The following is a 12,132-nucleotide window of genomic DNA, read 5'->3' as shown; positions in this document are numbered from 1 at the left end:
TTGATGGACGGAATGTTGCACAATGGCAGAACATTCACCCAAATGGGGTGGCAGAGTGGGCTAAAGAACGGTGATGGATTAAACCCAGATCTGTTGACTGTGTGTGAGTGTTTGATTGGTTCAGATGCTCCGTCCATCACCACCCCCTTTTGTACCGCTTTGTTCGCCATAAGTTGGCAGGGTATGCTCAGACGTGAGTCCCTTGCTCTCTTTGCCACTGGATTCAAGCAAGCCTTGCTGAAGACTGCTGTAATGCCAGAAACCCGTCCTAGGAAGCGTGTTTCCGGTCCAGTTCGAGCTGGACTGTTCCATGAGGCACAAGGTCAGACTGATTTGCATATGGCCATGTCTGAACTGGGGTGGCAGAGTGGGCTAAGGAACGGTGATGGATTAAACCCAGATCTGTTGACTGGGTGTGAGTGTTTGGTTCAGATGCTCGGTCCATCACCACCCCCTTTTGTACCGTGATATTAGTGGGCCAGCACATTAGATAGTGGCAGGTGTTTCAGGGGGCACCTCTATGGTTCCCTCTGGGTGCATGTAATAATAAATCTTGTACTGGCAACAGTACAGATTTATTAAAACGTGGTATTTGATACAAGAACACCATAGGTTTCAGTAAAGCCATCATGTAGCCGGGGAACTCGTAATGACCAGTACATATACTTAAAAAGGCTTCCCTGTTCACTTGTACCATCTAGTAATTGAACTAGACCTCACAGGGGCATACCTGATAATACAGTTATGCCCTCACATGTAATATAATGCACCCTGCCTTACGGCTACAAGCACTGCTGTAGGACTAACTGACATATATTATATGCAGTCATTATTTAAATTACAAATGACAGAGACCGCTTCCTTGGAAAGATGCCTTGGGAAAGGTGGGGAGTTTTTTAGGCTTTTTTGGGGGGAAGGGGGAGGGCTTTTTATTGCAGCAGTTGCATTGGGATCGAGGCTCACAACATCCCAATTATGGGGCATAGCGTTTTTGATCAATTCCTTTTTTTGATTGAAACATTTATAAATCTCATATTTAGTGTGGATTATGAGCTACAGAAAAATACCCCTGAAATGATCTTGTAAGTGCCATCCTGGAACTCACCGCTACCCCTCCCACACTCCCTGTTCTTCCCATACATTTCTGGAGGGGCCTGACTTCAAAACATTTTGCTTAGGGCGGCCTCAGAACAAAATAGTTTGAAAATCACTGCTCTACAATGAAAAGCCCGATCTTTTAGGGTTCCACTCTTAGGCGACTACCTGCCACTTTCATTTCTTGATTTGTTAATTTTTCTCTTTAGTCAAGAGATCATATCCATATATCTGATAGAGACTACTAGCCGCAGATTTCTTAACGTAGAATTATCCCCAGGCGTGAGACTGGATCTGGAATTTCTTTGCCACAGCATCTCTGCGCTCCGGGGCGGTACCGCGTGAGCCCGCCCTGACGTCGACCGCGGACGTGACGTCAGCGAGGTTACATAAGCCCAACCCTGGCGCGCTGACATCAGTTTCCTTCTTTTCCGCGTGCAACGCGGATCCGGATTGTGTTCTCTTGGCCTGTTTTCAGGTCTCTTTTAACACGTTTGCTTTGAGAACAGTGTGCAATCCCTTCGGGTTTCAAGGCGTGTGCTTCTTGTACTCGTCAGATGTCGGCGACGGATCTGCCGTTTCCTGGCCCTGTGGCGACGAGGACCCAAATGAAGGCCTATGCTACGGCTCTGCTGGCTTTTTTGGTCTCCCCTCCTCTGTCTGAGATGTCCGCGGATCCATCGCCCTGCGCGGGGCCTTTTGCGGACTCGCCGGCAGATTCGCCCCCGGCGCTGATGAGTTAGTCTTCAGGTGTTGGGGGGGTGGTGTCATCGAGGTGCGGCCCTACGGGGTTCCCCTCTTCGGCCCAGGGCGCCCCTGCCTCGCCGCAAAACCCCGCAGGGTTCCCTGTGGTGTCGCAGGAGGTCGCCGGGACTCATCGCTCGTCCCAGAGTCCCCCTCTGTCCTCTGGGCAGGCGGCTGTCTTACCGAAGGCCGAGGCCACATCTTTCTGGCGCCAACGGCTTTCCTCCTTTCCTTGACGGCGCCGCGGGTGGAGGCCGGGACCTGGGGAGCCTCCCCGAGTCCCTCTTGGTACTCTGCGCAGGCGGCTGCCTTTTCGACGCCGTTCATTGGCCACTTCGGGACTGACCCCGCCCCTTTACCTGTAAGGCACGTGGTGGTGGAGGCTGACTCGACACCCCTGGTGGACTCTTCGGCGCCGATCAAGGTTGCACAACGTCAGCTCGTCAACTCTTCGCCGAATGTTCCTTCCTTTCCGGAGGATTGTCGTCTCCTTGTCTCCTCTTCTCCGGAGACTGGCCGCCACGTCATTGCCTTTTTCCCGGCGTCATCCAGGGCGCGTTTTACGCCATCTCCGTGTCCACAGCCCCCGAACCCGCTCTTCCACACCTCGCAGTTGGTTGCCCCACAAGCCTTCTCTGGAGAAAGCTCAGGCCCCTCACTCGTCCATGGGTCTTCCGTCCTTCAGGGGCTGGCTATTTCTTCCTCCGGCAGGCAACGGGGATGGGCAGCTTAGTTTGCAGGCTTCACCCACGGAAGAGTTGCTCTCGCCCCCAGGACGCCCTACTGAGGCGAGTGTGGCCTTTGTCCGGGGCCATTTCCACAGCCACCGGCATTTTGCAAATGGGCAACCCGGTCGCTCCAATCCCAACGTTCCACTTGTTGGAGGTTCTCCACAAAGGCTCTGGTGGAGGGGAGCCGCTTCTTCCACTTGAAGCTTGGCTCCACAACAACCTGGGGGCATCCTGCTACAGGGGATCCGGTGTCTCAGCCGCTCCTCCACCGCCACCGCCCTGCCCTGCACGATCCAGTCTGTCTTTTTTCCCACCCATCTGTCCACTGCCCTGTCCTGCAGACTGCTTTTCCTTCCTTGCCTTCAGTGATGCTTCCTCCATCACGGGAGGCCCAGTGGTTGGACTTACGGGGGCGTAACATTTTCGCGTCCACTATTGCTGCACTGCGTGCGCTCAACACACTTTGTGTGTTGGCCAGGGCTACCTCCGGCCTATGGGATTCTATGGAGTCCCTTCTGTCTCGCATCTCCCACGAAGGTGTCCGCGCTGATCTGCTGCACCATGTGCTGGATGGTCGGCAGTTAGCTGTATTTATTCTCTGTTTGGCCTTGGATGTCTCGGATTCTCTCTCCCGCGCTATGGCGAGTTCTGTGGCCCTCCGCCGCCATGCTTGGTTGCGGGATAGTGTCTTTCTGGAGAATATTCGTGAGCATCTTGTTGACCTGCCTTTTGATGGGATTCTTCTATTTAACACCCACGCCGACTCCGCTATTCACGACTCCTTGCGGGGCTCCGTCCTCCTCCCACTCCGTAAGCTTCGGCTTGTCGGTCCTCCGGTGTCTGATGGGAGGCGTTTATCCCATCTTTCTCTCTGGGCCTCGTGTTTCGGTTGACCCGTCTGTGTGTGGCTTAGAATGCCTTCAGGGTCCTTCAGTCGGTTCCTCTGTACTTTTGGCTGCTGGTACAGCCCTTCAGCTTTTGTGGTGTGTGTTTTTTTGGCTGTTAGTGAAGCCGTATAGGTCCTCAGGTTGGACCATCTGTGTTATTTTTGGCTGATTGGTAAGACGCCTGCGGTTATACCCACAGGTCTAAGAGGTGTTCCCCTGTTTTATTTTGGGACGTGTCATACCCTAGGTGGGGTACTTGTTGGCTATTGTGTTGCTCTGTCCTAAGCTGGGCGGGTGTGGATACCTTTTCGGGTTCCTCGCTTTTCCTGGCGTCACTGTATAACGCTTGATGCGGTCCCCCTTTTTCTTCCACCTGAGCGTAGCTTGCGCTGCTCCAGGTTCTGTCGAGCTCAGTATCCAATGGTGTTTCTATCCTTCTTCTACAGGGCTTGCCTGTGGTACATTTTGCCATTTGCTCCTGCGGGATATCTGCTTCTATGCGTTCTGTCTTCCCTCTTCAGCCTCTGGATCGCCAGACCGACTTTTGTCATGCAGTCCACGGCATTGTGTCGTGGTGTTTCCACCTTGTTGTCCGATGTTTCGGCTTGGTCCTCTGCCTTGTGTCCCGGGGGGGGGGGGGGGGGGGGGGGACAGGGACACTCCTGGTGCTCTCCTGGGTTCTGGTTGACGGATTTGGGTCTGTACTACATGTTCTTGCTTCCCGGGGATCGCCGTTCTGGGCACACTACTTTGTGGTACTTACCAGCGGCCTGCTGCGCACGCCTGGTCGTTATGGTCCGCCTCCGTGGGCCTCAGCGTGTACCCGCATAATCCTGTTCCTTGCTCTGCTGGAGATTTGCGCGACTGTGTCTTCCTTCTCACGTTTGCTCTTCTCGGATGTGGGGCCGTTTCTGCCTTGTCCCCTGCCTAGGAGCTGCTGCCTGTGCAGGTGTCCCCTTCGCTTGGTGTGTTCTCCTGAGGTGGGCTCTGCTGGCGTTTCCACCTCTTCTCTTTGGGTTTTGCGGGTGGTTATTTTCTTCTTTTGGTACTCTCTTGTTCCCTCCGGGTTTTCTGGCAGATGCCTAGGGCCCCTCGGGTAGTCTTGTGGTATCCTGGCCTTCCCCTTTCCTTGTTGTTGCTTACTTCTGCTTGGTGGGGACTGGGCAATCTTTCCTGTCCCAATGACACATCCCCTGTTGGGGCCCCGTGTTCTTCCAAGCTCTATCGCAGACCCTCCTCCCCTTTAAGTATGGCTACGATATCTATTCTACGTTAAGGAATCTGCGGCTCTTAGTCTCTATCAGATGTACAAGTTACTTACCTTCAGTAACTGTGTATCTGGTAGAGACGATTCTAGCCACAGATTACTTCATGGCCCTCCCTTCCTCACCTTTCTGCGAGGACCTTCAGCTTGGTCTTCTGTACTCACCTCCCTCCGTGTGGTTTGGTCTTCTGCGAGTGCCCTTTTCACTTCCTCCCTGGCGGGATGCTTTGTTCTGTTTATTTGGTTCCTTCCTTCCTTTCTGGTATTGGACAGTAGGTTCATGCGTGCTTCTGCATCCCTACACTCTGGTTATTCCATTGTGGGGCCTACTTATACTCTTCTCCCTTTTTCATTGCTTGGGGTTTCTGACTCCTAGGCAGTCTTCTGAGTTGGGGTCTCTTGGCTGTACCTCAGCCCTTAGGTCTTTACGGGGGATACCATCCTCCTTGATGGTATTGTCTTGGGGTAATTTGTTCTTACTCATCTGTTCAGGACTTGTTGCCTTTTACTGTTATGGATTGTGGTTGCAAACTTTCTCTCCTCTGCTATGACATTTTTCACATGTTTTTCTGCTTCCATGGAGGATATCGCCTTTGCTTTGCAAAATTGCTTCTCAGAACGGTGCTCTGCTCTTTCCCTTCTACGACTTTCAGTACCACAGTGCCTGGCACTTTTCCAAATGTTTCTTCCCTTTCTGTTTATCTGCTTTCTCGCACACTGTTTACATATTCTCACAGGTTTGTTTGTGATGGCTTCGCGTTGTGGCGCGGAAAAGTTCTCTGAAGAAAACTGACGTCAGCGCGCCGGGGTGGGGCTTATGTGACCTCGCTGATTTCACGTCCACGGACGACGTCATGGCGGGGTTATGCAGTACCGCCCCTGGCGCGCAGAGATGCTGTGGCAAAAAAAGATCCCGATCCAGTCTCACGCCTGGGGATAATTCTACGTTAAGGAATCTGCAGCTAGAATCGTCTCTACCAGATACACCGTTACCGAAGGTAAGTAACTTATGCTTCACTTATTCTACACCTACTGGCAATTAAAATAATCTGGTTGATCCTATCTGAATAGGAGTCTGTGAATGCTTAAGCCATTGGCATAAAGGCTGCAAATTAGTCACCTTCTTGGGTCTTTGTGAAAGACCACTGATTCAGTTTATGGATCTGCTCCCAAGAAGCAAGATTTTTACAAAATGATCCAGGAAGAACTCATTCACTTACCAGTTTGTCAGTGCAAAAAACAATATGGTTTATCATCAACCAATGGGTAATACCATGGTCTTTCCGTGATAAGTTTGACATGCCTCACCTTGTGGCTCTCGCACCAAGCAACCAGCAAAAAGTCAAGACCCTTGCTTTCTCTGAGTCCCCCTTGTTTGGCACACATATTGAAAAAGACTTAAAAGTTGAAGGCCAGAGTGGACATGCTGTAAATGTAAGACCTAGAGTAGTCCAAAACTGCTAACCAAAGCACAGTGCCGGTCCGTGCTACAAGGCTTATCCTACATTGGGTTCCATCTCTTCTTTCATAAACCTATGCATCCTTTATAGCAGCCTTTCTACCAGCAAAGGCAATGGAGCAAAAGAAATTTGAGGATACAAGCTTTGGGGAGTAGTTGGCAAACCTACAGGGCATACCACCAAACTTTGAACCTTATTAACTGCCTACACGGTTGAGCATCCCAGTAAGATGGAGCTTCACAGATCATCTTTCAAAACGACTTAACAGCCATTTGACAGAAAATGTATACCTCAAGGTTCAAGATGCTTCTTTAACCATTCAACCTGCAAGTATGCCCAAGCCTCTACACCTGGATTTACCATTCATCTCCTACTAAGAGTAGTTATCAAAGGTAAACGATCCAATGCGAGAGCTGCCTTCCTCACTGTGGGGTACTATTCCAGTGATGGTTTCCAGATCTTTCTATTGGCTGGGTCTTTACTTCCAGAGGTGGTGGCAATCCTCAATAGCAGTCTACTGTAGCCTGGTTTGGTTCCTGCATAGCTGCAGGATTTTAAATTAGGCAGCTTCTCTTGCTCTCCCTCTTCACATGCATAGACAGTCTAAATGAGGCATGTACACAGCAACCACCCACATCTTCAAATGGAAATAATTCTGTATTTAGTGCATAAGAAGTAGATTGATCGGAGAAAGTCAAGAAAAGAACTCCTATATTTGGCAAAATCTGTCTTGTATTTTTGGTATATAAGTGATCAAATGTTCATGTACAGTCCTTTGCAGCAACAAGAAGATCCTCTCTTAGATATCCTTCTTCTTTACCATTCAGTGTGTCTGTTTTAGGGTGTGGAGGTGTTTCTAGTGAAATTGTCATTCTATGAAGAGAGCCTTCTTCATTATAGGAGCTGAACATAGCATTCACTAACTTAACGGGCCATACCATGCAAGCCAGGCACAAATACCACCTCCAACACCCAACTGGAAGTTGGCTTTTCTGTTCGCCATTACATCAAATGGGAGGATGCGAAATACAGCCTGTGTTATCTCTTGAGCTTTATATATTTCACAGTGATGTTAATTGGGTTTCCCTAAGAATTGTTTCATCTGAAGGTAATGTCTGATTTTAACATTAATTGGATATCCTTGGCTTTTTTCTTCCCCAATACTTTCTCTATATTAGAGAGAGCTCTTCCTGGCTTAAATGGGATAACCGCACTTCAGTACTATTTGTAGAAGTCCACAGAGGCTAGAAATACCTAACTGTTTTTGTTAGTTATGGAACTAGCTACATGACCCTGCCTATTTGTTAATCTTTTTCAAAGCAGTTTTTAGCCCCTGTAGAAAGTGCCCTGTATTGCCACGTTATTAATGTCCAAGAGACGCTTTTGAAGTAGATGCAAAGTCAATTTTACCACTCGGAAAGCTGTGAAGTTTTCCAATCAATTAATTGCGCTAATCAGCACACTTTATTAGACACTGTTTGGTTTCATGAATGTGAACGAGCATGCCATTATAAAGAAGGAAATGTTATGTTCTTGGAATCCTACATTGTCAAGGGCATCTTCGCTAAATTCATTAAGGTATCATCTGTCCCATGTAAATTGAATTGGGTGTATGTTGAGGATCCCTTTTCTTGGCTTACCATCAAATTGAGCTGGCCCGGACCGACGCTGTCCTGAATCCAGGGAGTCTGGAGTAGCCTGCTTACCTAAAGTAACAATGCCAAATAACGAGAAAGCTCCCTATGGTAAACTGTTTCCGAAGAAATCTGAACATTTCAACTAGTTAACTAATTTAGCTTTTATAAATTCTAATAGGAATAATAGAAAAGATAATTGGTCTCCTGAAAGAAGTATGCTGGAGTCTTGTTAATGTAGGACACTGTACAGTCTAGTAATGTATTGAACATGTCAATGTAACCCTTCCTTTTGCATTGGTGGGGAGTACTCAGTACTTAATTTGAGCTAGTGCTTTCCAGTGCCCGGCACTGGCACTTATGACAGCCTGCACATTGCACATGGTGGCACTGTCAGTCAAATTTAGAGATAAGTACAACAGCTGTTTATTAATGCAATACAAAATATTTTTTTTATAGATTTAGGGGCCTGGAATAGTCACATTTTTGCGAGTGTGATGATTAGTAGTGTGTTAATGCGGTCATTGGCAGCGGCAACGGTTGGTGCAAGCTGCAGTCTCCTCCTGACAAAGGCCCTGGCACTAATTTATGTTTTTTACATTTAAGCACTGAGATGACCTTCATCTCAGTCGCCCTCAGGCCACCTTCTGTTGCCCACAATGAATTCACAAAATGCTGAGACTCTGCTATGCTACAAATCAACTCATTGTAAATGCATGTTTCACTGAATATTGCACATATGAAGGTACAGTGACTATACTTAGGAACTGTCAGACTTTAGCTGCCCTGCTTATGTGTCTCTACTGAGCCTTCACTGTTGATTGTGTCTTAGTACTTGGAATGCAAGGGTTGGAGCTCGCCAGAAAGTCTATAGCTTGCAAAAAGCGAAACCTGTTATCTGGCACAGTTAGGCATATTTGACGGCACAGTGAATCTTTGCTTGCAATGTTGGTGTTCTTAAAAGTAATGACCATCTCTTTTTGTTTTGCAACTGGCAATTTATCTAGCACAATTGAAATAACTGGGGATAATTGTTAATAGTGGGCATACCCATTTGCAAGGCATAATATAAAGCACCTTTAGGAATATCTTCTGGCAGATAGATGTGCTTTTCATTGTTACTTTGACAAGCCTATTTTCTTACACATTGGGTATGTTCTCTAATACGGTAATGGGTATATTCTGTGGCAAAGCAGGACAGCATCCCTTTTTGTATAATTATTTGACTAAAACTAGAGAGCTGCTGTTATGTGGTCACTTTAGACCCGGACGAGTACACAACTATTTTACATGTTCACGTTTTAAAGTTGACATCTTTCTTGAAGGTTGACATTTGACACACATCTGCCTGCGTGGCTGTATGGATAATATTCTCTGAAATGACTTTTACTTACATTTACATTTCTTCGTAGGCATATAATCAGAGCCTTGAACATTCTGCACAAAGGCTAAAGTTCACTGCGCAAAATGTTGGTGTTTGTTCTTGTTCACTCAGCAACAGCTTTGTCAGGATAGAATGAGTAATGACGGCATGACTGGGACTTCAGCATTGCAACATTGGTGAAGTTTATTATATAAAGAACATAACACCTTTGTTGAGTTAAAAGAGCATTTAGTGGACACTGTTGAGATAACCCCATGCCAGATTTTCAGCCCAACTGAATCCTGTTTACCTCCTGAGAAGAATAGTGCCTAGCTGTACGCCATGACGGACTACCATATGAAACATAGGTAACTGGGGAGTTAGATCACCCTACAGGGATTCTGCCAGATACACCCACCCTAGGTACCCTAGGATAGGGAGCGCTAGGTAGGAGCACAACTATAACTATACTTATATGCAGGCATATCATCTATGTAACAGCACAATGGTTGCATTGTTCCTTTTCTTTACTATTCTCGTGATGTTGATGACTTTATTTTGTTTACTTCTATTGATAATTGCAGCACACGTCTTTTACACAAGCATTCTATTGCTTCAATAAACGTTGAAACGTCAATTCTAGTATTTCTTGTGTCTCTCATTGGGCATCCATGACCTACCAAACGAAAGGGCTTTAGATCTGTTTACACAATTTTCTTGAGGAGTCAGGGTTGTGATGTTCTGAGGTTGCGCATACCACCTGTAACTTTGTCGGTTAGGGTTACAGATGCCGCACTGTGAGCTTGTTTCCGGTCCAGGGAAGACATGGCTTGGCAGTTCGGGCTGGACTGTTCCCATGATTCACATGGTTAAGACTGACTTGCATATAGCTGTATCTGAACTGAGGTGGCGAAGTGAGCTAAAGAACGATGATGGATTCAACCCAGATCTGTGATTGGGGATGTGTCTGAAAAGTTTCAGCACTCCGTTCATCCTCTTCTTATGTTTTGGAGCTAGCCAGGACTAAGGCCAACTTATACAGATGGTTTGCATGGACTCAGTCTTGCGCAGTTTTGACGTTTATATTGTCCACCAAATGCACAGTTTTACTGAGAAAGTATTAAGCGTACAATACTGCCAAACACTCTAAATAAACAATCTTTTGAAATGGTAGATTGTACACTTGGGTGTGAGGTTCGCCGTTGCTTCTTTTTTTCCTTACAATTTCACCAACTGCTTTATTGTTGACATCCGCTCCATGCTTTTTTTTAGCAAGGGCGTTTCACTGGAGTGACATTACTAGTTTGTCCCTTCCATTCTCTGAGTGAGGGGTTTTGTGGTCATGTAATTTTGATAAAAAGCGAATGGCAATAGAAATGAATTGACACTTAGTGTGTCAGTTTTAAATACTGTGTAAATGTCCTTTTATAATTAGGATTAAGCTTGTATTGGAGACTTTTCTGTGTATTTTTTGTGTTAATAGGAAAGGAGGTCAATCAATCAATCATCGCATTTATATAGCGCGCTACTCACCCGGAGGGTCTCAAGGCACTGGTGGGGGAATACTTGCATGTCGTAGCCAGACTGACAACATGTTAGTTACTTTGTACTTTAAATTTGCCAAAGTATGCAGTCCTCTGACTTGTCTCTTTTGCAGGAGGGACAAGCATCCAGCCTCCGTTGGTGTAGATGGGCAGGATCAGGATGCAACCTTTGCCAATCGACAGGAGCAGGAAGAGGTGAGTAGATGATTTAGACACTTAATGCTGGGCCCAAAACTGACTGGTAGCAGCTGAAGTGTGGCACCTACAATGGTACCAAAGTATTTTTTTGGACCTCTGTAAAACACATCTGTAAACGAGCAGCTAGTATTCAAAGGAATCACGGTTTTGAATAAGTCTTATCAAAGTACAGACACACAAAGGACTACCTTTGACCCATTTAGGAACCATTTTAAGGAGTTAAAACTGTGCACTTGCATTTATCCACATTTATTGTTTCCTTATTTTACTGTTATTAAGGCTAAAGTTTTGGTTGGCAGAAATATGAGCTTTCAACCAGTATATCTCCATATTTATTTAACTGATGAATGTACACGCTATACTTCATTCTCGGTACATTTTTGGTATGCTAAGTAGACCCATTTCATAAAAGAGTGCACTCACCACAATCAATTCCCAATGCGGTGCTCCTGTGCTGCCATTACGTACAGGTATCAGCTTGCTGGTTGTGATTTATTTAATGAGAGAACTGAAAAGATATGCTTTTTCCCCACTTCAATAAAAAAAAGTAAATAGATTATTTTCAATCAAGACTGACAAGTCGAAGCCTTCATTTTAAGTGTCCTCACTTCAATTTTGATGTGGTGATGAGGTGGATTGTAGCAAGAGGAAAATATCATTTTTTGGCCTCCCTTTTTAAACTCCAGACTACAGCACATCTCCAGCTTATAAAACTCCAGATGGTGTAGAACTGTTTTTTTGTCCCCTCTGTAGCTCAACATTTCTTCCTCCAGCCAACTTCTCAACTTAATTCCTACAAATCCTTTATGCTTTGGAAATTGGATTTCATGCACTGTAAAACTGTAATTTTAGTCTGGATTTTAAATTTCTTTTGGCGGGGATACGCCAACTTTAAAGCTCCGGTTAAAAGTATTCCTTTGTATTTGTATCTACCATGGCCCCAGAAGTAGTTCATCGAATTCATGATGAGTCCCTGCATTTGTTTTGAATTAGCCGATTGTCAGTAGATTTGTTTTCACCGCTTTCCTCCCCAGCAGAACCGTGTTTTTGTTATGACAATCCACGATACTCTCACAGCCACAGTCTGAAATAGCCAGGTATCTCAAATCCAGTCAAATGATTTTGTATCAGCAACTGTATTTACATGTTGCTTGAAGTAGTTTGTTTAAAAATGCATCAAAATTAAGTGTTTCCCCATAGCATTTCATGTGA

General features: G+C 46.2%; 1 protein-coding gene across 1 annotated transcript in view; it reads left to right on the top strand.

Moving 5' to 3' along the window:
* NCAPH2 (non-SMC condensin II complex subunit H2) overlaps positions 1-12,132 on the top strand; it is a 266,518-nt gene that overhangs the window by 72,827 nt on the left and 181,559 nt on the right. The window contains exon 5 of the mRNA XM_086918830.1: positions 10,836-10,917. Coding sequence (XP_086774956.1) covers positions 10,836-10,917 — 82 coding nt within the window. The remainder of the gene's footprint in view (positions 1-10,835; positions 10,918-12,132) is intronic.

This window comes from Lissotriton vulgaris, chromosome 1_1 (genome assembly GCF_964263255.1).
Source record: "Lissotriton vulgaris chromosome 1_1, aLisVul1.2, whole genome shotgun sequence".
Taxonomy (NCBI): domain Eukaryota; kingdom Metazoa; phylum Chordata; class Amphibia; order Caudata; family Salamandridae; genus Lissotriton; species Lissotriton vulgaris.
Note: the sequence above shows the minus strand (reverse complement) of the source record. Positions and strands in the feature narration are given on the sequence as shown.